Source organism: Suncus etruscus, chromosome 1 (genome assembly GCF_024139225.1).
Source record: "Suncus etruscus isolate mSunEtr1 chromosome 1, mSunEtr1.pri.cur, whole genome shotgun sequence".
NCBI lineage: Eukaryota > Metazoa > Chordata > Mammalia > Eulipotyphla > Soricidae > Suncus > Suncus etruscus.
This window is the reverse complement of record NC_064848.1, coordinates 146,732,506-146,759,095: the sequence shown is the minus strand read 5'-3', so window position 1 is coordinate 146,759,095 and position 26,590 is coordinate 146,732,506. Positions and strand designations below refer to the sequence as shown.

At 37.8% G+C, this 26,590-nt stretch overlaps 1 protein-coding gene across 1 annotated transcript in view; it reads left to right on the top strand.

Moving 5' to 3' along the window:
* DGKI (diacylglycerol kinase iota) overlaps nucleotides 1–26,590 on the top strand; it is a 503,984-nt gene that overhangs the window by 433,219 nt on the left and 44,175 nt on the right. Inside the window, exons 26-27 of the mRNA XM_049774493.1 lie at nucleotides 1,087–1,214; nucleotides 25,018–25,043. Of these exons, the coding sequence (XP_049630450.1) occupies nucleotides 1,087–1,214; nucleotides 25,018–25,043 (154 nt within the window). The remainder of the gene's footprint in view (nucleotides 1–1,086; nucleotides 1,215–25,017; nucleotides 25,044–26,590) is intronic.

Sequence of the window (26,590 nt, the reverse complement as noted above, 5' to 3'; positions counted from 1 at the left end):
CTCAACAAGGAATGTTTTTTTCAGTGACTTATATGTGTTCCTTGGTTTATTGACTCAAGATGGTATGGCTTGACCATGAGGAAAATGGGCGGCTTGCCCTTCTTCTCACCAGCTTGCATTCCAGATTCTCATTAATATTGCTTCCAAACCAAATGTTAGAGCTTTGAAAATTTACTTTTTGATAAGTAAGCTTGAAACCATAACTATATAGTATGGCTATTCATCACTTCCCAGAGTTTGGTAATGAGAGGAGAAAAAATACTTATTTTTTCATATGTTTAGTAATAACAAAAGTTCCTCTAATGCCCAGACTCTCTGGGTAGGAAGTGTGGTTTGAAGTCCTGGTATAAAATCGCTGGCAATCAGGCCATGTAGCCTGAACCAAATTTCAGTTACCATTCACTCAGCCCAGACCAAGTTGCATGTGGAGTGTTTTTATTTATTATCTGGGATAATAATAATAATAAAAAAGACTAACTGGATGGCTGATGGATCCTCCAAGGGAGGTTCAACTCCATTACTGCTACCCTTTTGCTATAATCTGACTTCTGGGAGAATCCTAGTGGTCAAGATTCTAAAAATACATGGTGTCCATTTGCTATATTGCAGTTTTTCCCTTCCCTTCCCTTCCCTTCCCTTCCCTTCCCTTCCCTTCCCTTCCCTTCCCTTCCCTTCCCTTCCCTTCCCTTCCCTTCCCTTCCCTTCCCTTCCCTTCCCTTCCCTTCCCTTCCCTTCCCTTCCCTTCCCTTCCCTTCCCTTCCCTTCCCTTCCCTTCCCTTCCCTTCTCTTCCCTCCCCTCCCCTCTCCTTCTCTCCCCTCCCCTCCCCTTCCCTTCCCTTCCCTTCCCTTTCTTTCCCTTCCTTTCCCTTCCTTTCCCTTTCCTTCCCTCCCCTCCCCTCCCCTCCCCTTCCCTTTCCTTCTCTTTCCTTTCCTTTCTTTCCTTTCCTTTCCTTTCTTCTCCTTCCCTCCCCTTTCCTTTCCCATTCTTTTTCTTTACCTTTCCTTTCCTTTTACTGTTCTTTCCTTATCACCCTAAGCTTTGAACTTCCCATTCATCATCTGATGGGCTTTTATTCTTTCCTTTAGGAACATTTGCATTTTGTGATGGAGATCTCCCAGGATGAGATTTTCATTTTGGACCCAGATATGGTGTTGTCCCAACAGGCAGGAACACCTCCAGGAATGCCAGATCTGGTAGTGGAGCAAGCCTCAGGGTAAGCGTGCTGCTTCTTGGTGGTCATAGATAATATCCACTTCTGGTCTGACTTTGAATTTCACATTCTGAGGACATCACATCATTTTAAAGTGCAGGTTTTCTTGTATTTCTTTAGGGTGCAGTATAGCTGTTTCTATTATAAATCTGTCCAATCATTAGCTGTATAGAATTTCTCTAACCCAAAATTTGTACCATAGTTGTATCTTCCTTATCCATCATGCTCACACTTGCTAGTAAACTAGGAAATACTAGTATGTGTTTGCATTTGTACTCAAGCATCTGTACAGACCACGTTATCCAAATAACAATTAGCAAATATGACTTGACAATTTATCCTCCTCCTTTCACTTCTCTCTCTTCTTTCTCTCCTTTCTTCCTCTTTTTGCTTTTCCAAATAGCCTGAGATATTTAGCCTTCATAATGATAGCTGTCACAAATTAAGAACTTAAGATAATCTGCATACTATGTTAAATGCCCTTCTTTTATTCCTGTTACCTCTTCCTGACTTTATTATCTTACATATTCTGGGCCTGTTTTCTCAGCTGTAAAATGGAAGTAAGATCGCCTTCTAACAGAATGTTTGAAGGTGAGATGATATTTGAGAGCATTTAGAATAGTGCCTGGTGCCTAATAAATGCTTAATAACTATGATGGGATTAACATATTCACCATCATTTCACAATGCTTCATGTAGTTGGCACTGTTATTATTCCTAACTCTACAGATAGGAAAGTGAAGGCTTAAGAGAACTTATGAATTTCTGAGGTTTCCATAGAAAATAAGTGGAAAAACTGGTAGTTGCTCTTCAGTTTTCTGATTTTAGAGCCAATGCATTTACTATATTGAACCTCAAATGTTACTGTATTAATGTAGCTTATTTCTAAAATTCATAAATATGGTTTGTACATGTGTGTTGTAAGCACTAGTATTAGCCCTTCAGGGAAAAACAAAACAGAATAAAAACATAAATTTTCACTCTGATGAAGTGGAATGAATTTTAGTGGTTAATTGTGTCTGGAAGTTTAATAGTTCAGATTAAGTATCTTTCCGAAGAGCACACATATATACTCACTCGACTAGACTGTGCAAACTTCCCTAACTTTTTTGCCTATTGCTGCTTCTTGTTTTTGTGAATCTTCCTCTGCTACATCAGCTACATCAGCTGGGCATGTACCTACTCTGTGAAATGTCAAGGTAATAGAGCGATGCTGGATGGAGCAGAATGATGGCTGTGTAGGAAGGAGCTAGTGACAGAGATACCCTGATAGGAAGCCAAGGCTGATAGATGCCAAGCATGGTGCTTTGTAACTCCCCAAAAAAGTTAGCTAGAAGGCACATTCACAGGCACCCGCATGCTTTCCACTCAGACCTGTCAGTTGTCAGGGAAGCCAGCAAGACGTTGTGTCCTGTTGTGGGGACAGTAAGAATAGAGTTGGGGTTTTTTTCCTCCTTCCCAAACCCAGGTCTGGACCATTGTGCCAATCTTGTTTATTTTTTTCTTCTTTATTTCCTTTCTTGTCTTCAGGTATTCTCTCAATGAACTGAAGGAATGGCTTTGTTCAGGGTTAAACTTCAGTCACACCAATTCCCCAAATAATGAAATCTGGCAGTCCAGATTAGAACTTGAATCAGATCTTCACAATAAAAATAAGTCAGGAACAGAGGAAAGAAATGAGAAGAAAACAGCAAAAAGAGAATGAGCTTTAATGTTGGGTTGTTTTTTTGTTTTTGGTTTTTTTGGTTTTTTTTTTTTTGGTGTGTATTTTTACCATCAGATTCTCTTCTTTCTATATTTGTACTACATTTGAAATTTATCTTTTTTTCTCTGTAGAAAAAGGGCACACTTGGGATCTGAGAGATGGCTCTAGAAACTAGAGTCCATATTTTGCAGGCAGGAAGCCTAGGTTTAATCCCAGCACCACATGGTCCCTAGAGCACCAGGTCTTGAGCAATGCTTGAGCATTTCTGGATATATTTCCAAAACAGACAAACAAACATGGAGGACAAATTCATGGTCTATTGGAAAATCAGAAAAAATCTTAAGTGCAGAGTACATATTCTCTAAAGCTTTATTTCCTACCCCTTTGAGGAAGGGAGAAGTAAGTCCCCAAAGCTGACTGTGAATGCTGAAATGTCTGGTGCCCTTCTTTCTCCCAGGATGTCAGACTGGTGGAGCCCTACACTTCGGAAACGCATGCTGAATAATAGTGGGCTGGGAATGATAAGTCCACATTATCAGGACTCTGATATGAGCGATTTCAGCCACTCCCGTGTGCTACAGTAAGAGGACTCTCTTCTTTTCCTGTGTGCCTCTGTGATCACTGGGCAAGGACTGCATGGGGTGTTTCTTGGGAAGTATTCTCTCTCTGGTGCTGCTCAGGCTGTCTTGTGACTGTGTCACCCGTGGTTTGATGTTGCTTTCTCTCTCATTCACTTGTCCCCTTCCCACCTCCCCCCAGGCTTCTGAAGGAGCATCCCATTTTCATTTCTTTTGCTCTTGAGTCACACTGTGACCTGGCATGAGACTCCATGAGTACTTTTTAACCTCTGTGGTATTTGCTTTACTGGAATCAAGCATTTATAAGTTGTTGCTCTGTTTACCACATCCTGAAGACATGCATGCCTGTGGGTGTGAACAGTTTAGAAATGTTATAGCTCTGTTCCATTTGTTTCTGTTTCTGAGTCCTGACTGGGAGTGCTGGCCGGGTGATGAGACGAGTTGTGCTCTCTTCTAAGGACTCATCATGGTGTTTCTTTGGTTGTTGTTTCTGTTTTTTAAAAAAAAATCAGATTGTTGTGGAAGTTTTACAATTGTCTTGGTACCTTTAAATCTCAAGTCAAGAAAGTCTCAAGTCACTTCTATTCAACCTCCTTGTGAGAGCAGATTCATTGCGTGGTTGTGGATGCACTCTTTTGATTTCAGTCCAATCATCTTTGTTCTCAGAAGTTATCCATATTGAGTTATTGACTCCCATGTGTGATTTGAATGGTTTCTTATGCTGGCTCAGGTCCTGTTTAATAAAAGAACAATATAATCTTATAAAGATACTGTTGTACCATTAAAAAAATAAACAAGGTTATACTTAGAAATCTATGGATGATGAAAGAGGCCAGAAGATGCAATGTTTCCAGAGGAGGACTAGGAGCAATTTCAGTCTAGCAGAGGAAAGAAAATGAGAAATCTGAAGCCAATTATTTCATTGCTAATGATTCTACACAGGCATCCTGAGGGCAGAAAGCAACTTCATTTTAATTGCTCCTTTGCACTCCTTATTTTTTGGCAGGGAAGGAGAAGAATAAAAAAGGGAAAAAGTGAATGACTATGGATTTTCCTTTTTAATTAAAGGGTGCTCATTTCTGATCTGCCTACATTTAAGGCATTTATTCATGTCTTTTTAATATGGAATTGAGACTTGTGAACCAAGATGAGTCAGCCAACCATTGTTCACTCTAGTCATCCATCTATAGGCAGAGTTGTTTGAAAATTAGAATTTTAATTAAGCACTGATGTAAAAATTAAGTCTAAATAAAGTGCAGTTAGTGGTTTAGTTACTCTTATGTGCAGGCTATTTCCAAAAAATTGGAGTATGGTCTCAATTTAGTTTTCCACACCCCATTTTTTCTGTATTTAGCATACTAATATATGTTCATGCTCTATGCAGTAAATATAAGATAGTTAAGTATTCATTCCTTGAACCACAGATACAGGACCACTTTCTACAATGGCCAAGTTCTTAAAATTCTATATAAAAATCAATTGCATATTTCTTCAGAGTGCTTTTGAACCTTTTTTTTAGTGATTTTCAATAGTCAGCAATAACTTTTCCTGATCATTTGTGTCATCTTTGCTCTAAAAGGCAGCTAACTGTAATTTTTCTCTTATCAACTCACTGGGAAAATAGGCAAGCAAGGTGCCATTGACATTTCCAGACCTAGTCTGGGAATATTTTAGCTCAATCTTCAGACCTTGTAAACTTGAGGACTTTCTCCACTGTTCTCCGTACACCGACTCACAGTGTAAAGGAGCATAGTTTAATGGTTGCTTCAAAACACTGAAGTTAAAGAAATCTTTTTCCTTTGCACAATTTTTTCCATTAATTTTTTCATTCTGTTTATTACTATTGAATACAATAATTTATCAGAAAGAAAGTAAATTTTCCCTCCAAAGATAATTTCTTATACAAACAGGAATAACAATTATGAAGTACATATATACTTTATACAAATATGTGCAATGATCTCTGGCACTACTAACATTGTGTAGAAACTTCTATTTTCTTTTTCAGATAAATTATCTTTAAATCTTTTCATAACTTTTAAATATCATTATTGCTGAATACACATACTCTGAAGCTTGCAGAACTTACTTATGAGGTTTATGATTTGCAGGAAGTAGATTAGTTCCCTTTCTTATGCTATTCATCATCCCAAGGGGCCAGTACAAAGGAAAGAATTCCAGATCTCCCTGACAAGAAAAAGTTTTTTAATTTCTTTTTAAGGCATCTTTACATTCTATAGTATAAGGAGAATACTACAAGAATACTATATTCTAGGGGCTGGAGAGGTAGCATGGAGGTAGGGTGCTTGCCTTGCATGGAGAGGGATGGTGGTTCGAATCCTGAAATTTCATATGGTCCCCCGAGCCTGCCAGGAGTGATTTCTAAGCATAGGGTCAGGAGAAATCCCTGAGTGCTTTTGGGTGTGACCCAAAAACCAAAAAAAAAAAAAAAAAAAAAAAAGGATACTATAGAATATAGTATGCAGTGGTCTTCAAACTATGGCCCGCGGGCCACATATTGTATTTGTATCTGTTTTGTTTCTTCATTGCAAAATAAGATATATGCAGTGTGCATAAGAATTCATTCATAAGTTTTGTTTTTACTATAGTCAGACCCTCCAATGGTCTGAGGGACGGTGAACTGGCCCTCTGTTTAAAAAGTTTGAGGACCCTTGGTATAAGGAGTACATTTTATGTAATTATACATACATGTTTATGAGAGTTAATTTACCTAAAAGTAAATATGGTCAAGAATTGAAATTCTATGCCTTGAAGAAAGAGATTGAAATGAAAATTATAATAAAAGCTTTTATTAAAATTATTAAACATATATTAAATTTGCCTCTATAAATGTAAGTACAAAATTATATAAAATAAATTCCTGTGTCAGTCATCTTACAGTGTCTTTTTTTATTTATTAACCTAAACTAGCATTAAACATATATTGCTTTTTTTTGTTTTGTTTTGTTTTTTGGTTTTTGGGTCACACCCAGCAGCGCTCAGGGGTTACTCCTGGCTCTATGCTCAAAAAATCGCTCCTGGCAGGCTCAGGGGACTATATGGGATGCCTCCATGCTATCTCTCCAGCCCCCACATATATTGCTTTTATATTATAATTTCCATCACTTTTTTTTTTAATTTTTGGGTCACACCTGGCAGCACTCAGGAGTTACTCCTGGCTCTAAGCTCAGAAATCACTCCTGCAGGCTCAGGGGACCATATGGGATGCAAGGGATCGAACCACCAACCTTCTGCAAGCAAGGCAAACGCTTTACCTCCATGCTATCTCTCTGGCCCAATTTCCTTCAGTTTTTTTTAACTATTCCAAACAATGCTATAGCATAGATCTTGCCATTTAATTTAATATCTTATTCTTAAGTGTATTAAATTGACATGTAGAGTTTAAATAGTTTATGTGCTATAGCATATTGCATCATAGTAATTTATACATTTTGATATAGACTTGTAACATTTAATTATCTTTAAGATGCAGTGAATGTGTTATGTGTGTTCTGTGTTACAGAGTGTATATTGGGTTCAACTTTACTTGATATTACAAAATTAATTTTCTTTTTTTTTTAATTTTTATTTTTAATTATGAGAACAAGGGTGCAAAGAAAGAGGACAAGGTAAAGTTACAGTGGAAGGACAATCACCCAATCACCCATAACATAATTCTCAGAAGTCCCCTTGCTGATATCTTAACTTTGAAATTTCAGCCAAAGAACAATAAGATAAATAAGACAGAATCATGTACAATTACTTTGTCCCTCAAGTCCCCAGATTGTAACACATTATAATATTTCTTAACAGTACACAAGGCAATCTAAAGCCATAAAACTTACGTAACTCCTTAAACATTACAGGCATAGTATTTTCTTACATTTCCATATACATGCATATTAGCTTAAGTTAACCTCAAATTTTAAGTGAGTTCTTTTTAAGGATTAGAGTCAAAGGAGCACAGTAAGAATGGTGTTAGAGTGGCAATTGTTGTTTGCATAGGCCCACCAAAATATGAGGGACATGGAAAGAAATAACGTTGGCCTAAGTACAAAGAGACCAGACCCCTGAAGTTTCCTGGCACAAGACCAAGTCTAGGCTCCAGGCAAGCTAGATCGTCCAATCCAATACATTGTCTGTAGTGCCAACACACTTTTATTTTTCACACAGTCTCTGTTGTTGGTATCATGTTTCTGTATTAAAGATCCTGGAATCTGCATATCTTACATTGAAGTCAGGACGTGGAGCATCCTCTCCTTTCACCTCACAATCAAAGGGCAATGCAGGGAGCCCTGTCCTGTAAGCAGGTCGTTGTTGTTTTTAAGTCTTCTCAGTGTTAAGGGAAGTCTCTTTTGAGCAGGTCGAAGTCTGAGCAGTGTAGGTCTTCCGTGGTAGAGGATTGCTTCCAGGTGATGTTATAGACCAGCCTGGATGTTTCGTGGATGGCTTTCCTGGTTCAGGGGAGAATGGAATATGCCCTTTCTTCTGAGGTCTGTGCCAGGTCGTTATGTCAATGTTCAGGGTGTAAGGTCCCTTTGCACTACAAGATTTGTGTGTTCCAATCTCTATTAGATAGGATCTTATTTGTATTTTACTATTTTCCCATTTTAATGTGCCTATGCAAATAAGAAGCAATGCCACATGGTGTTATTGGCGCATATGGGGGCCATAAGAACAATTACAATGATTCCCATGACATGGTTCAATCATAAGCATTAAACTGGGGGACTCTTCCACCAAAATTCCTTGTTAAACAGCTCAAAAAGAGAAGATAAAAAGTGGTTAGAATCATCACTGTATAAGACAACATTTAGTAAGAATTATAGCTGTCAGAGAAAAAACACAAAATATTCTAAAGAAATACGTGTCCATTTTATGTATCTTGAAACAGTTTGGGGTTGTCACACACAATGCACAGCTTTGGACTGTGATTACGATTGTACACTACTGAAGTTAAAAAGAGTAAACTAGGTTACTGATGTTTGAGAGGGGGTTAGAGAGTTAAGGAGTAAAAAAGAGATTTGTAGGGGTGTGGGAAAGGGGAGAATACAAAATAAACATTCTGTATACAGAAAACATAACATAAGAATAAGGAGTATTCTGAATACATGAAGTACATGAAGTACCCCGCGCGGTTCTGTAGTTTTTGGATGCCTAGGGAGGAATTTCTCACCCCCTCCCCCCAGGGCCCGATTAACCAGGTGTGGCCCTGAAGACCCGCCTGGTGTGGGGGGGAATCATGCTCGCCTGGACTAAGTGGTCAGCCCAGGGGTCCTATGGCTAGCTGTCCTGCCCATAGCCCCCAACATACCAGTCAAAAGCCCACGAAATCCTGGCATGTGGAGTGTTCTGGGCCCAGCTGAGCCTCTGTAGTTTTTGGATGCCTAGGGAGGAATTTCTCACCCCCTCCCCCCAGGGCCCGATTAACCAGGCGTGGCCCTGAAGACCCACCTGGTGTGGGGGGGAATCATGCTTGCCTGGACTAACAAAATTAATTTTCTTACTAGGAGAATTTAAGAATCATTTTGTGGGACTGGAGAGATAGCATAGCGGTAGAGCATTTGCCTTGCATGTAACTGACCCAAGATGGACCTGGGTTCAATTCCCGGCATCACATATGGTCCCCTGACCCTGCCAGGAATGATTTCTGAGCATAGAGCCATAACTCCTGAGCACCACTGGGTGTGACCCAAAAACTTAAATAAAAAGATAAAGTAAAAAAAACATTTTGTGACAAGAGTCAGATGAATCTTGGTAATAATCTATTTATGACTGGGATCTCTTTCTTCAAGATTTATAGCTTCAACTTGGATATAGAAAAAGTTAAATTGTGATACTATGTTTGTAATAATAAGCAAAAGTTAATAACTTTTTTGTTTGTTTGTTTGGAGGCAGCACCACTGATGCTCAGGGGTTAACTCCTGGCTCTGCACTCAGAAATTGCTCTGGGATGCTGGGGATTGAACCTAGATCTTTTCCAGGTTGGCCACTTGCAAGGCAAGTGCCCTATCTCTGTGCTGTCATTCTGGCCCCTGAAAGTTAATGAATTCTAAATTAGGAAACTACTTTTTATCAGAATTCCAGGATACCACTACTTTGATAGTCGCAAAATGACTAGTGGCTCTAATTTATTTAGTGAGGGGAAGATAATTATTACAAAGATAAAATTTAATTTGATAATCTAAAGATTCCTATGTAGATAGGAGGGAAGAAAAATAGTAAAGGCGGAAATCAATAACTGGGAGAATAAAACAAACATATGATTAAGTAAGAATAACATTTCAAAAGTCAGTATTTGAAAAAGGTAGCTAAGAAACTCAAAATACTTAAAATACCAATAAAAATATGGGAATTATGAATGTAGCTGCAATGTATAACCCTTGTCATTTTTCTTCCATGCTACCCAATTTACTTTTGTAAATTACTGATTACATTGTCCACCAGACTCATTTGGCACAACCTAGTGATGTTACTGAAAAAGATTGTATTTGTATTAGTAGTCAGTTTAGAACTATCATAAGGCATTTTATATTTAATTCATTTATATACAGACTTCTTAGGAGAGAATATGATTGCAAAGAAGTCTATGTCAGACATAGAGGGTCCTTACATAAAACATATGAAGAGAGAGTCAGTTTTGAAACAAGTCATCAGAAGGGAACTCTGTGAGTTATTGCCAAGACTATGAGTTTATCTTCTATTCAGAAATTTTTCACTAGTTGAAGAAAGTCCTATTTAAAATTATTATGGAAACACATTTATTGTTATTATATTTACCATCACCACCAATTTCAAGATTGATTTCATTTTGGCAGAAGAGCCTTCTGAGAGTAGTTAAATTTTAGCAGACAGAATCTGAGACCCAAGGAAGACTGCTTCATTGGGGTTCATGAACACTGAATGTAAACCCTTGTGTAGAGTCTTTCTAAGTTGTCTTTGAGAAAAGGAAAAACTTATCTTGAAGTCATCTTGGACTTTGGGAAAAATAAATAAAATGGCCTGAAAATACTCTTAGTTTTTGTGTTTGAATACATTTTTTGAGTTCTTGCAAAAAAAAAAATTCCACAAAGTTGACTGCAAAAAAATGTATTTTATTGAGTATCATCAAGTCTTCAGCCTAAAACGAGCTAACTGAGATGAAGGACTGTCACAACCAATCATAGGCAAAAATAGACTATCTTGCTACTGAACTGAGACACGAGGGAGATGGTGCAGGAATCACCTGAGGGCAGAAATTCAATCTAGGCATCTGTGTCTCCACAGGTATCTTTTTCCTGATCAGCTGACTGATTGGGGATGGCTAATGGATTTTGATGATTGGCAATGAATTTCTGTCTATGACAAGCATTAATGTTATCAGAAATGGAACTCAAATGTATTCAATGTGATTTATTATTCCATTTGGAATTATAAGAAATAAATTGTCATTTATTTGTTGAATAATTAATATTAAACATTTGCAAAAGAATAATAGACATTTTTAGTCACTTAAGATACAAAACTAAATCATTGTTATTTGAAAAGCTAATATTCAGAGGGGAGATATAAGTCCCTTATTATTGTTCCCTTAAAGTGCTAGATTTATATATTCATAGAAATGTCATGGAAAATAGAGGAATATAACTTGTTGGTTTTTTAGACCTTTCTATTTTTGTATGAAAAGGATCCATGAAAAAATGTCACTTTAAAAGAAAAAGAGGTTTTCTAAGGGTTCTATTCTTTACTACAACCATTAAACATTTAAGGGTCTGCTTTCTGTTATCATGTCATTATAAATGTCTCATCAAATAATTATATGAATTCAATGATTTCTCATCAGTATTCTCTGACTAATGAATGCAGGATTAGGAATATCCAAACTACCCAATGTTTCTTTAAATCAAACATGATCTTTTTTAGTGCAGTCTACAATTCTGAATCATTGTATCAAAAATACAGCCCTTTACTCTCCCACTCCAGTAGTTCAGACATTACAGGCTGAACATGAAACCAACAGCTTTATTCCCTCTTATGTTTAGTGTTTTTCTCTGCCCAATTTCCTCTTGCAATATTAGGTGCAGACCTGAACCTAACTAAAAAGAAGGATACTTGAGGTGTTTGTTGTCAAAGCCCCAGATTCTCAATGAGAGACAAACTATTGAGCAATGAGTAGTGGAGGAAGGATCCTCCTAACATCACAATCATATGAACTAGGAAAATAAATCTTCTTAGTGGGGTGCAGACTTTGCTGGGATATATCTTACAGATGAAATCAGAAATTGTCTTCATATCTGTTTCTCTAAGATAGTTGGGTTTTATCCCTACCCACTTTGGGTAGGTCTAAATCTTCCTCTCCTTTAATCACTTTAACCAAAAAAGATGCTCTATAACCAATATATATCTTTCATTTTTTTCCTTAACATTCCTAACTTGTCACCCACATCTAACCAAGAACATAATAATACTTTCTTTTATAGATTTTTCTCTTTTCTTTCTGTAATTGTTCCTCATGAATTTATGCTGAGGGACTTTTCTAGTGAAAATGAAACTACAGTATTACATTTCTATCTCCAAGTTCAATTATTGGCAGAGCCAAAATAGAATTCCTTATCCGCCCAATCTAATTTAACCCAACACTAAAATTTAAAACAAAACAGAACAAGAGAACACAACTTGTTAAGGTAAAAAGGGTACCAGTATTAGATGTCCCATCACTTTCAAAAATGCCTTTCCATTTTTGTGAGTTTCTAACTCTGTCGATCAATACTGTTTGCAAACATGTCACTACTATTAAGTGGATGTTTTTTCTCGTTTTTTCAAACACTGACCAAACTATCATTTCTTTAGTATATCTACTGTTGACTAAATGGATAGAAAGTAAAATATAGATGTTTGAAATGCTTGGCTTTGGACCAGTGTTTGCTCAATCTACCCAAAAATGTGGGATCAGGAATGAGAAAGGGATGTAGCCCTTCAATTGGAAATCATAGGCTTAATTGGACAGCGAGGAGAATGCCACTCAGGAACTCTAAGGAAGAATTCAGAGGTCAGGTTGAGAACTCTCTCTCTTCTACAACATGGAGAACTGATTGGAATTCATGAGGATTGTCCCTTTTCTAACTCTCCTAACTCTTGTTTTTATTTACCAGGCACAAAAATAGAGACAAACTTTAAGTTATTATCCTCCCCAAACACTGATTTTTATCATTCTACAGCCCTCTGAAATATCTTTGAAAATGGGAAGAATGCTATAAATTTAATCTCTCCCATATCTCTTGGAATAGAGCCCAACTACATAGCAGAGCGTAAGCTTCAAACATTAGATTGACTCAATTCTCAGTGTACTTGTGGAATCCATTTTCACTTCCCTGTCTCAGTTTTATTATTAATTGCATTCATTTGGTATGCTTTTCATGGAGCTCTCTTCCTATTTTATTTACATTGCTTAGAAACTGTCCTTTCTTTTCCCTCAAAAGGTCAAATTGTTTCCTTTTCCTGTGTTTTCAGCTGAAATTCCATGGTTCACTTCTTAAAAGTCCCCACTGTATACTTGTTACACCCAATTTATTTTTTCAGTAATGCTGGTACAATTTTGGGGGGAAAATCTTTTCATAATGATAGCACCCATTTGGTTTTTGTAAAAGAAATTGGCATAAGGTCTGTGATAGTTATATATTGACATTAGTTATTCTCCTATTAGAACTGATTGGGGTAGGGGAGAGATACTTTACTGAAAAACATCTGTGATATGTTATTTTCATAACTGCCATAAGTTATTTTTGTAAGTACTGCACCTGTTTCATCCCTCCATTTATGAAGTAGGATTTGTAAGTGTGTATTTGAGTTCATAAGCATCATGAGTAAGCCCATGTTTACTTACCTTACACTGCATGGCATGTCCTGAAGCATTTGATAGGTGAAATGGTCTTTTGGTATAAATTCCAATTAACAGCATTGCATGTGGCATCCCCAAGATTTGCCCTCACAAACCCCAAACTGAGTGTTCTGATTTATGTTTAAAAATAATTCCATGTTTGCAAACATCCAGGTGCATCTGTGTCTCCACAGCAGCTGTTGGTCAGGACTCGCAGAATCTCCCCCAGATGAAGCAGAGGGTTCAGCTTTTTCTAAAGAGAACTCCCTACTCCTTATTGATATACTCTCTGTGGCTTCCCTGCAGGGATCTGTCACATGATTGGATTTTTCAAAGAACATGCCTTTCCTATCCCTCACCCCCTCTTCAGAAATTAGACAGGATGCTACATTTCAAAGACTTATTTCTAATGCAAAGCATCACCACTGAGATATCCACAGAACTGCTGTCTAAAATGTATTTTATCTTAAGTTCCTCTTCAGAAAGCTCACATTTCTCTGTGCAGTCTTAGGTACCAACACGTTTGTATGTTGAGTGGTATTCATTTCTCTAAGGCCATCATGTTTCCCTCAACTATTTCTTTCCTTTGTCTACTGCTCTGTTTTACCACTTCTCGACCTGCAAATTTCACAGGAACGCCTTTGCCTCCATTCTGTGCAGTTCCTAGAGATGAACAGTAGGTGGCAGTAAAATGTCAAGCGCAAAGGATATTTCAGTGCTTTCTCAGCAAAATATTGATAGTTGTGCTGGAGAAATGGAATTCTACAAGCAGAGGGAAAGTTAGTATTTTTGAAGTGCCAAAATCGAACTAAACGTAGGAACTTGGTAAAACACGCAAGATATTTTAGGAACCAGCTCAAGTCGGTACTATTTGGGTATATATTTGGGTTGGAGAGTCTTAATGTAGAGATCTGATAAAGAAGGGAGATAATAGAAATTTACATCAAGCAAAGAACTCACTACATCGCATTTTTTATTTGAGTCCCAGGACTGATTTCTTACCACTATACAAAAGCCCATCTTTCTCTCTCCTTCCTTCTGTTTTGCTCTTTTCACATTCCCCTACCCCCTCTGTTGATGGTGAATGTTACCTTTGAGCCCCTTTGGCATTCCCTGAATGGATTTGTGACCACTTGAATAGAGAATGGATTTGTCTTTCTCTCATTTCAATGCCACTTTGTGTGGTAGATGTTACTTTCATCTCTCTTGCTCTCGTTTCTGCTTGCCCTCTTACTGTATGTGCCCTTGTTCTTTGTCTTAATAGCAATATTCATAATTAGAGAGAAGAAAAGAAAAAAAAACACAACAAAGAGAGAATTGTATAGTAAATAGAGATTCTCAGAGCTGAGGGATTTTTGGCCTCCATCTATTTCACCTAGTTAGCAGTAGGAGTTCGACCCACGGTGCTAAAGATGTCACCTAGATCTGTGGTCTGTGGTCTCTGTCTCTACAGCCCGCAATGCTGTTGTATGCCTGGTTACCGGTTCTCCCAATCTAGATATTCTTGAGAGTTTGAGAGAGGAAAGCTGTTGTTCAGAACTAATCATCTATAGCAGTGCTTTCAAATCATATTAAATCACCCCATGACTTCCTTGACTTAAATTCCTTAAGAACAGTTTCAAGAGACAAATTAAATTTGCATAGACAGCATCACTTCAAGATAAAACAAAAGAAACTGAAATATGATGAGATGGCACCTCTGCATTCATAGTGTGGGCCCTTGAGATATACCTGGAACTCACCTGCTTCACAGGAAATTCAAATTCCACTTGGAGCACTTCTTGAGAGTCTGCTGATAGACAAGTGGAAATAATACTGAGGGCAGAGAAGAGAGTCCAACGTGGGGATTTTGCCTAGGTTCCAGCCATTCTGATCCTTGGGATTGTGAGTGCCAGAACATGGTGGCAGGATGTTTGACAGAAAGGAGACTGGAGGGGCCAGAGAGATAGCATAGAGGTGGGACGTTTGCTTTTCATGCAGAAGGTCATTGGTTCAAATCTCGGCATCCCATATGGTCCCCGTGCCTGCCAGGAGCAATTTATCAGTGTGGAGCCAGGAATAACCCCTGAGCACTGCCAGTGTGAACCAAAAACCAAAACAAAACAAAAAACAAAAAACAAAAAAAAAGAAAGAAAGGAGACTGCATTCCTCAAGTGTGGGGAAGTTGGATAAGAAAGCCAGGGAAGTAATTAGGGCTGGGACATAATAAGGGACAAAGTGGAATGTTGTGAGGGCAAGAACTCTCTGAGATGATATAAAACTAGTAACCAGAGGCCTCAACCCTCTTCCCTTGAGCTGAAAGGTCATACCTTCAGAGAGCATCATAATCTATGTTGTGGAAGCTGCTTTGTTCCTCAGGGTTTGCTCATGCACAGTAGGCGAGAGTGCAGAGGTGATGCTAATGCAGCCTTCCTCTTTTGTTTTCTATTTTAGGGAACGTGGGGAAAAATGGGAGCTCTGGCTCTCCCCTTCTCAGGTCTCTGGGTTGGTATGAATATCTCAGAGTACCACTGCTTAGTTGGTATATTTTTAATGTAAGTTCTTTTTCTTATGTCTCTCCATACTTTACACTTACATCTACCCTATTGGTTTAGTCCAAGATCAACTTCCTGCATTCATCCCTTGCCTTGCCTTAGCGCCCACCAATTGAGAGTTTTGAAATGCTGAAGAGGGCAAATTTTGGAGAACTTGGAAAGATTGGCATTAACTTGTGGATTAATAGAGTCGTACAGACAGATCCTGAGTATTTGAATGTATTCGTTCTTTGGGAAATACTCTCTTTTCCCCAATGACAGTCATACATTTGAATAGAGAATTCATTGGCCACAATCTACTGCTGAGGAAGGAAATGATACAGAATTTCTGAGGAAGAACCATGAATTAAAGCCTTAAGATGAAAGAAAAAAAAATAAAGAAAGCTAAACATTGTATATGGAGGATTGACCCCAGGTTAGCTGCTTGCAAAGCAAGCACCCTATCCTCTGTATTATCACTCCAGCCCCTATAAGTATATTTTCAGCGTAACTTATTAACCAAAATTAAAAAAACAAACCTCATAGTATAATTCTTTAAAGACTTTTTTGCCTAATGGAATTTTGTTCTTATATAAATATTACTTTGCTGATAGAAAACTATACAGTTTTCATCATCCTTGTGACTAATATACCTCGAAGGGTGATGGATGCATGGAAGGAAGAGTTCCTCATGGAACTCATTCTGATAATGACTTTTAAATTTTTTAGTGATTCCTTGTATCTAGTGACTGAAGAAGTAGCCATCCTATAGAGTTACCACTCTCCTATGTCTCATTGTCTCTAATTCTTGATATATGGGCACTTTAATAAAATAATTTTATGATATCATAGCTGTATTCAGGGGCATAACTTTATCCTTTCAAATTTTCTTGAAAACATCAAGAGGAGCAGTGGAAATATTGCCAGAGTTTTAAACTCAAAACTTCTGAGCTTTAACTCAGAAGCTGTGGAGACATTGCTAGAAGCTGACTGCCTCACACACAGATCTGATTTAATTCTTTTTTATTTTTTGTGGCTCTAAGGGTTGACTCTTAGCTCTATGCTCAGGACTCACTCCTGGAGGTGCTCAGAAAACCATGTCTGGTGCTAGGCATAAATCAAGGTCAGCCCAACAGTTTCTTCCATGTTCTTTCTCACTAGCCTGTGATTTGATTTTTTAAAATGATGATTATTTTATGAGTTCAGGATTCTTTAGCCTTGGAACCCATAGTGTTATTATTATTCAGGTTTTTATATAAAAATATTTGGGGGGCCAGAGCAGTGGCACAAGCTGAAAGGAGTCTGCCTTGAGTGCACTAGCCTAGGATGGACTGCAGTTCGATCCTATATGGTCCCCCAAGCCTGCCAGGAGCAATTTCTGAGTGTAGAGCCAAGAGTAACCCCTGAGCCCTTCTGGGTGTGACCCAAAAACAAACAAACAAGCAAAAATAGAAATTTGAATAGATCGATAGAAATTAATGTATTAATTTTGTTAGTTTTGGGGTCACACACGGCAGTGCTCAGGGGCTACTCCTGGCTCTGCATTCAGAAATCACTTCTGGCAGGCTAGGGGAACCTTATGGGATGCCCGGATTCATCATGGTTGGGCTGCATGCAAGACAAAATAAAGTCCTACCGCTGTACTATCTATCTTCCCCTAATGTGGTTTTTTTTTGTTTATTATTTTGTTTGTTTGTTTTGGAGGGGCCACACCTGGTGATGCTCAAGGGTTACTCCTGGATATACACTCAGAAATCTCTCCTGGCTTGGGGGATCATATGGGATACTGGAGATCAAACCCAGGTCCATCCTGGGTCAGCTGCATGCAAGGCAAACACCTCACCGCTGTGCTACCACTCTGGCCCCCCAATGTATTATTATTATTTTTAATTTTCCCTTCTTTTTAAGGAACTTCCCCAGCATTACTCATGGGAACTGGCATTTACAAAAGAGATAGATATTAAATCAACATGCTGGCTGGCAATTGAGTGCCCAGACCTGAGAACACAATGTTGCATGGCCCTGCAGTGCTAGGGCCTGTGGGGCTTTCCAGTGCTACTGCCACCCAGTCATCTGGAAACCATGTGAAGCTGAGTATCAAACTTAACTGCCTTGTGTCTCCAGGCCCCACTTAATTTTGTTTTAATTATCCTTTCCCCAGGTGACACCGTGGCAAAAGCTTTTAAGCCTTTTCTCTTGGATGTGATTTCTTAAAAAAAAAATCCTAGGCAAATCGTCATTGTTCGCTTCTTTCATATTCTTATCATTATTTTTTGATCATTTATTTCTTTATGTTTCTGTTTGCAGAAATTTGTTTCTGCATTCCCTTTCCTCTTCCATGTGTAATTTCATGGAAATCTGTTACCAATTAGTACTATTTTATGCCATCATTTTTGGTGTGCTGCTCAAGGCTCCACTTTTGTTTATCCTGGCCCTGCTTTCTCTGTATCGTTTTGCTAGCTGTCATGCTGGCTCCTTTTTGTTCATGTCTCATATTAGCATTGGTGAGAGCTTTTAAGAACCACTCACTTTGGAGAGGGATACTTGAGGACAGTGGCTGGAATTGTTGTGGAGTTTGGCTTTGGCTCTGATGTGCTGTCTTCAAACTTTCTCTTTGCAGGTACTTTCTCCTTTCAGAGTTAGTTCAGTTTCTGAACAGCAGGACACTTAGAAAAGAGGTTTTGCGGTGGATAATAAAATAGTTTATGTCTTTTTAATGGATTCTGATCAAAATTTTCTGTCTCTTTGTCTCTATCTCTGTCATCATCTCTGTCTGGGTCTCAGTCTCTTTTTGTATCTTCCTGTTCATCTGTTTCCCTGAAACTTTGTCCAGTTTTCGCTCTATTTTTAATACTTGGTAGGTCTTCTCCATATATACATTTTTTTTGCATAATCAGTACTGGGAATGGAAGTGGCCTAGTCCCTAGGGAATAGTGGGGGGAGGAGTATTGGAGGTTTAGGGAGAAAAATGCAGTCCTCCTCTCCCTCTCCTTCCCACCCACAGTCCAAGGCATCATTCTCAGCACTCAGCCATAATGGTTCTGATTTGTGGCCATCTGCTAGTTCAAAGTTCAAAGGCAGTGTTTCTTGTGCTTGTCCTCATTCTGGTACATTTCAAGAGTTTCTAAATAAAGTGAAGAGTAGAAAAATTAACTGGAGGTTTTGCAGTTGTAGACTTTCAAGTGCCTTCTACACTTTTTGTGCTTTTACTGTCTGCTCTTCACAGCTTGCCCTTTAAATATACAGTGGAGAGGGTCCGGAGTGATAGTATAGCAGAAGGGCATTTGCCTTGCATGTGGCTGACCCAGAACTGACCAAGGTTCGATCCCCAGCATCCCACATGGTCCCCCACGCCTGCCAGAAGTGATTTCTGATCACAGAACTAGGATTAACTGCTGAGTACCACCTAGTGTGTCCCAAAGACCAATATATATATATATATATATATATATATATATATACACACACACAAAAAAAATACAGTGGAGAATTGGTGGTTTCTTTGCGTTAGAATCACTCTACCCTTTCTTGGAATGTGCATCACGGTGCTTCAAAGTTACCCAAATGGTCTCTTAATTATCTGCTCCTTACTTTAGCTTATTTCCTTAAACCTTAGCAACACTGAACTACTTGTAAATCCAATAACAGATTATGAATTTGCCTAGCTGTACTTCATGCTTTCTCCTACCTGGAATTCTGTCTTACCCAGTAAACTTGGATTTATCATTCCAAGCCTGTATCTCATGAAATTTGCTTTCCAGAACCATTTTTTTTTTCTTTTGAGGACAGAATCGGTTTCCTTTCTTGGCTGTCTATCCCCATCATGATGATTACCTTTGTCACTATATTATCATCATTTGTGTGTTTCTCTTCTTCACTATGCTATCATACTTGAGAGCTTGTTTGGAGATTTTAGCTACTTTTGTACTGAAGATGATCAGTCTTTATGAGGGGAAGACCATCTTTCAACCCACCAATCTACGGGACCACTTTTCCACTGAGCATGAACATATAGCTTTAGGAGGGAAGTGATGTAGGAAGAAGGGTTCACCCAGCCAGCCAGGCCACCTCAATCAACAGGGTAACAGATAGAACAGCCCAGATTGCCCTCAATGCCTTGTTCATTTTTGTATCCCCTTCCATGGCACAGAGCTTTATATAATAGGGAATTAACTATAATTATTTTGGGGACCACAGCTAGCAATGCTTAGTGTTTACTTCTGACGGTTATCAGGAGTCTGCGTGGGATACTGGGGATCGAATCTGGGTTTGGTGAAGGCAGGGCAAATATCCTATCTACTAGTCTAGCCCCTCAACTGTCATTATTATTTAGGTTTAAGTCAACATAAATGAAGAGTGAATCCTGAATATTAGAATATCATTAGTTAATAAATGAGGGGAAAACAAAACAAAAATCAAATATAAATATCTTATAGCTCGTAACAGAAAGTAGTGCTAGATAAAGAAGTGAGGGCGAATACTCCAAATCCTGAAGTTGTTTGGGCGCCAATAAGGGCTTCCATTGTGAAAGCAGATGTCATTTCCAACATCAAGTGTTTATGGAGGAGAAATAAACAGTTTGGGACCGAATCCCAATTCCCTCAGGTGTGGAGAGGGAATAAGCAGTGAATTTCCAGGCATTTCTTAGTTGTCAAGTTGAGGGAAATTATCTATTGCTGAAACTCAACCTCCATTAAAAAAATAACTAAATTACCTTGCCAATTTAATGATACTTCTCTCCTGAGCTAAGTTCTGTAAAACTTTATGCCTGTTTCCAGCAAAAATGGATGATGTGAATGTCTTGTAGTGTAATTTAGTGGCTCGTTAAAGTGAAAGGTGAAATACTGAGTGAGGCTTGAAATACTCCATATGTCTTTAAAATTCCACAAATCCAGGCGTGTGGGAGACATTCCACATAGAACCTCAACATGACTAATCCTCTGAAAACACTCTGAAATCGATAGTGTCTCCCCATTGCCTGAATGCGGCCCCTTGGGAGGTGAGTGGAGCCATCTGGAATTTTTCAAATTTAATATTAGTGTTTTTGCTTGTTAGGAAAAGCAGCCAAAGTGAAGCTTCTCCAGCCCCCACCTGAGATACTGAGTCTTCTATTGGCAGAAACTTTTCTTTGTTCCTTGAGCTCTGGGAGGAATTAATGGCAAACCCTCTAGACTTTGTTTTTGCTTCTCAGCAGAAAACATCCAAACAGACTATTTCTTGTTGTTGCCTCTCTTTTTATGCTGTGGGCAGCTTAGGAAGTTCTCTTTTTATGTCAAATTAAATGCTTTTCTTTAGACTTAATTTGTAACCCCATTTCATTTTGCAATTTGTAATTGTGAAGGCAAATTGTAGGTATCTCCATTGCCTGAAGTCTTGGCTGTCTTCAAGTTCTGAGAATACCCATGTTGTTACTGGTGTGGATCTGGGGGCTCATTTCCAGGCTCTTCTCTCCCAGGTGGCCCTGGAGCCAGTTAACATACCTTGAAAGTCATTTGAAGGTGGCATTATGGTTTTGTGCCATGCAGTAGAATATGTCTAGTTTCCAAATAAGTGGAACAGTGCTAAAATCAACCCTGTTCAACAAATTTTCATCAGTGTGACCCATTTTGTTCTGCATTAGTTATGGTGTTACTTTACAAGAAGACTCAGCCTCAGGAAAACTGAGAGTGAACACTGTGATACAGGGAGCTCTAATGAAATAAGAAGTAGATCTGCTTGACCTGGCCAAACCAGTGGGAGGATTTTGAACCCTCCTTACCCACTGTCCACTATTTTCTTCAGCCAGATACCAAATTTCTCTTCAATCAATCCTGGGATTACGTTGTTTTCACATGCAAAAATCAACCTAAGCGACTCATAAAATGAAAATAACCAGACACATTGCTACTTGTAGATATTCAGGCCTTTCTCACCATTGCTGCTGCTTAAATTTTGCATTTTTATTCACATCATATAAGTAGTACTGAGCAATAGGTAAAACAAAGCACTGTCAATTATTCCAAAGTAATATGGTATTTTCAACCACTGTGCATCCTTTGACTTGTTCTTCTAAATTGATCATCATTTCTTTTAAAAATTATTTATATTATGGGGGCCCAAGAGATGGCACAGTGGTAGGGCGTTTGCTTGCACACACCCAATCCAGGACGGGCAGTGGTTCAAATCCCGGCATCCTGTGTGGTCCCGAGGAGCCTGCCAGGAGTGATTTCTGAGTGCAGAGCCAGTAGTAACCCCTGAGCACCACTGGGTGTGACCCAAAAACAAAACAAAATGAAACAAAAAAATAACTCATTTATATTAGCTTCCTGGGATAGACACAAAGAAGGAAAGTTTCTGGATCATTTAGATACTAATTTCCTAGTTTTTATGATAACCGTCCATATTGTTTTCCAAAAACAGTAAATCAGTAGGCCAGAAGTGAATGTGGGTTCCTTTCCCCTCCCCCCACATCCATGCCAGCACTAGTTGTCTTTGTTCTTTGTAATATGTGTCAGTCTCACTGGTGTGAGATATCTCGTTGTTGTTTACATTTAAATTTCCCTAATGATAAATGTTACAGATTTCTTTTTCATGTGCCTTTTGGAAGTCTGTAGGTCTGCTTTGGGGAAATTTTCATATTTCCCCTTCAAGTTTTTTGATGGAAATGAATTTTACTTTATAAAGTTCTACCAGTGCTTTATGCATCTTAGATATAAACTTTTAATCAGATAAGTGATAGGCAAATATTTTCTCCCAATCTGTGGCTGTTTTTTTAATTTGGTTTTTTTCTTTTTGCAGCACAAGAGCTCCTCAGATTGAGGTAGCTCATTTGCTTATCTTTGCTTTCATTCTCCTAGTCAATGACATTGCATTACTAAAGATGCCTCTAGATTCACTATTATGATCTCTTCCTTCTATGTTTTCATCAATATAACTTATGGATTCATATTGAGGCTTTTAATTCATTTTGATTTTGTTTCCGTCATGGTATTAGGAAAGGGTTTAAATTAATTTTTGTGCATATGAGCAACCAGTTTTGAACATCATTTGTTGGAGAAGCTTTCCTTGCTAGGTCTTATACTCTTTGATCCTTTTGTTTTTGTTTTTGTTGTTGTTTTTGCTTTTGGGTCATACTCGGTGACACTCAGGGGTTACTCCTGGCTATGCACTTAGAAATCACTCCTGGCTTGGGGGACTATATGGGACACTGGGGGATCTAACCGAGGTTCGTCTTAGGCTAGCTCGAGCAAGGCCCTGCACCACCACTCTGGCCCCTCTTTGGTCCTTTATTAATAATCATATCACATATGGTGTGCCCCCCAAAACAAAAAAATTATCTGTCAATAAATATACATGAGGATCTATCTCAACTCAGTTCTATTTCATTGGTCTTCAAGTTCACCCTTATCTCAGTACCACACTATTTTAATTATTGTTGCATTCTTTTATAGTTTGAATTAGGGAAGGAAAACTCTATTTGGAAAAGATATTTTTGTTCCTATGTTCATTGCAGTGCTATTTTCAAGAACCAACATTTGGGGAAAATAATTTCCAAGTGTCCAAGACAGATGATTGGATAATGAAACGTTGGTACATGTTTCATTTGGTACAGTGGAATACTACTTGGATATCAAAATGAAATTACATAATTTTCTGCTATGTAGATATATCTGAAGAGTATTATGCTGAATAAAGCTAAAAAGTAGTGGAGGGACAGAGACTGTAGAGGTAGTACAGCAAGTAGTACACTTTCCTTGCACATAGCCAAAACAGGTTCAGTCCCCAGTATCCTATATGGTCTCTTAAGCACTATCAGGAATAATTACTGAGTGCAGAGCCAGGAATTATGGGTTGAGCATTGCTGGGAGTGGCCCAAAAACAAAATAAACAAACAAAAAGTAGTCTTCCATAGAAAAATTTACCACATGGGGTAATGAGTGGGAATAAGATAGAGGCAGCAGGGCAATGGTAAGGGAAGTGGATACTTTGGTGAAGGGTACTACTTTAGTGCTAGAATGTGTTATGCATGAAACACTACCTTTAACAGTAAATCAGGGTGCCTAAAATAAAACAAAACATTAAGTTAAAAAATCCTTATAGGGCCTGGAACTGGAGCTATATAGCAAAGTAGGTAAGGTGCCTGTCTTGCATGCAGCCAACCTGGCTTTGGTACCTGGAAACCCATATGGTTCTCCACTTCCAGCCAGGTGTGATACCTGAGCTCAGAGTCGAAGTAACCTCTGATCACTGCCAGGTTTTGTCCAAAAATCAAAAAAAAAAATTTAAAGTCAGTTAATTGATGGGTAACATTAGGATCAAACTTATATCTCCTTTTGGTCATCTCTCTTGCAGAGATGGATATAGAGCAGGCTAACTGCTTGGGAAGAGAGAGCTCTATTCAACTGTTTTTTTCTTTGCCTTCAAAATTCTAACACCTTCCCAGAAAAGAATGACTTGATAAACAACAAAAACAATAGCAAAACCTGTTTATTTCAAGCCTGAAGGGAATTCATCTACAGTCTTCTTTTATTATTCAAAGTAACTCAATTATTAATCAGTTGATGAAGAAAAATATTTTTATTGCTAAAGGGGCTATAATTCTCCACTGACATCTTATCAACATAATTAGAGTAGAACCCCAAATGTTGTGTTATTAAGTAATAAAAGTTTCCCGGTGGAGTGGAGTCAAACCCCAATAATGTTAAGGGTGCATTCCATTTCTTTTACTCCTGTCTCATTTTATTACTAAAAAGTCAATTTTTTTTAAATCAACACTCCCTCAGGTCCTCATTTACATTCCTGACATTTTCTCTAGAGACCTGGCCTTGGGCACTTGGTGACATCACAGGATTTTATTTATTACTCATTTCTTTGAGTTCTCTTTTTGTGTGTAATAAATCCAGGCTGAGCTAAGTTTGTTTCCATTCTGTGGCACCATGCTCTAGATTGATGTTTTTATAACCTCTACTCTTCAGCCAATTCAGGTAAGCTTTGGGAGTTATTGCTTGAAATACACCAAGCAACCAACACATTAATTACACTTTCTACATTCTATATTGAATTTCTATTTAACTGGGCTAGGGGGGTAGAATTTTTGTAAAATATATTCTTTACTATTACTATAATTATCAGTATCATTTACAAAAGATTTATCATGCTTATTATCTTATTTTAGGTCACCAGTGTCTTCAGAAGATCATGGTAAGAATTTGTTTTACTAATGTCAATATAGGTTTAAAAAGTTGAGCCTGGTCCTTGCATTTCATTGTCAGTGGGAAGAATTTTTTTTACTGTCTAAGATGTTGGCCTTTTTTTAGTGAAATGTCAAGCTTGTTTAAAAATTAATTTATCCTAGTTAAATATGAAATCTTTGTCTTTTACAGTCAGCTCAATGACAACTGTCAGGAAGCTTAACATCTATTTTCTATCTCACCACCAAAGAATTTTTTTGACTTTTGTGGCTATATAACATCTCTGAATTACAAATGTTTAAGTTTAAAATGGGGGTGGTTGGAGTCTATAGTCCTCACTTATTCTCTTTATTGGATAATAGGGTCTGAGAAAGGCACTGTGTCAAAAAGAAAGTTGCTTAATGTGAAGTGAGTTGTTAGAAAGCTGAGGGACAGCTATTTCATCTGAAGGAAAAATGTATAGTTCTATGTAACTTTGGGGTTTGTTTACCTCTTTCAAAATATGAAAGTTTACAGTATTAGTTATGAAACAGTCATTCTATATGCATATGCTGTAGGGGGTATGTGCAGAGTCAATGTAGTGTTTGAATAAGAAATTTTTTCCTCAAAAAGTTGTGTGGATGTAGTAGGTAAGGGAAAGATGGAATGACATATACCTGCTATAATATATGTATGTATGTATGTATGTATGTATGTATGTATGTATGTATGTATGTATGTATGTATATACCTATATATATACCTGAAATATGATGAAGTCTGTAAATGAGGGCTAAAACTATATGCAAATGCTCTTGGAATTTCTAGATAAGAGCTTGACATCAATTTCAGTTAACCATGCAAAAATCAAAAGCTTCATATATTAAGCCTTATCTTCATCATCTTTATGTCCTTGGGTTTTTTTTGCACTTGATTTCTAAGTCATACTATATCTATAATTTTTTTAAATCCCCAAATAAAAAATATTATATTTATTATAAAATGAAAAAATGTATGAGTGGAAAAGTTTGGGTCACACACAGATTTTACTTAGGGATTACTCTTGTCTTTGCTCTCAGGGATCACTCCTGAGGGTGACCAGGAAACAACTATATTTGGTACCAAGTATCAAAACTGGACTGCCTGTGTACAAGACAAATGCCTTAATCCCTGTAGTATCTCTTTGGCCTCATACAATGTATTTTTAAGTGTTTTAATTTACTTTTTAAACTTATAGGTAGAAATATTGAGATACATTTTAAGGTAAACATATTGTGAAACTGAAACAAAAAGCCTTATGCTTCATGATTTTATATTTTGTTTTTCATCAGTAGTCTTTGCCCTCTCTCTCTTTCTCTGCTTCTATCTCTCCTCACTTTGACTATTTAAAAACTGATTTCTGTTTTTTATAGAAAATATTGTTGATTTTTTTGGTCATTTCCCTTCTTTGTTTTTACTTATCTGTAAAAATCAAATGATATAGTCCATGCCTGCCTCAAGAATTTGTTGTTTGAATGAGAAAACACCTGTAATATTACATTCCAATTTAAAAGTTTTTTAAGTATACTGCTATTTTTT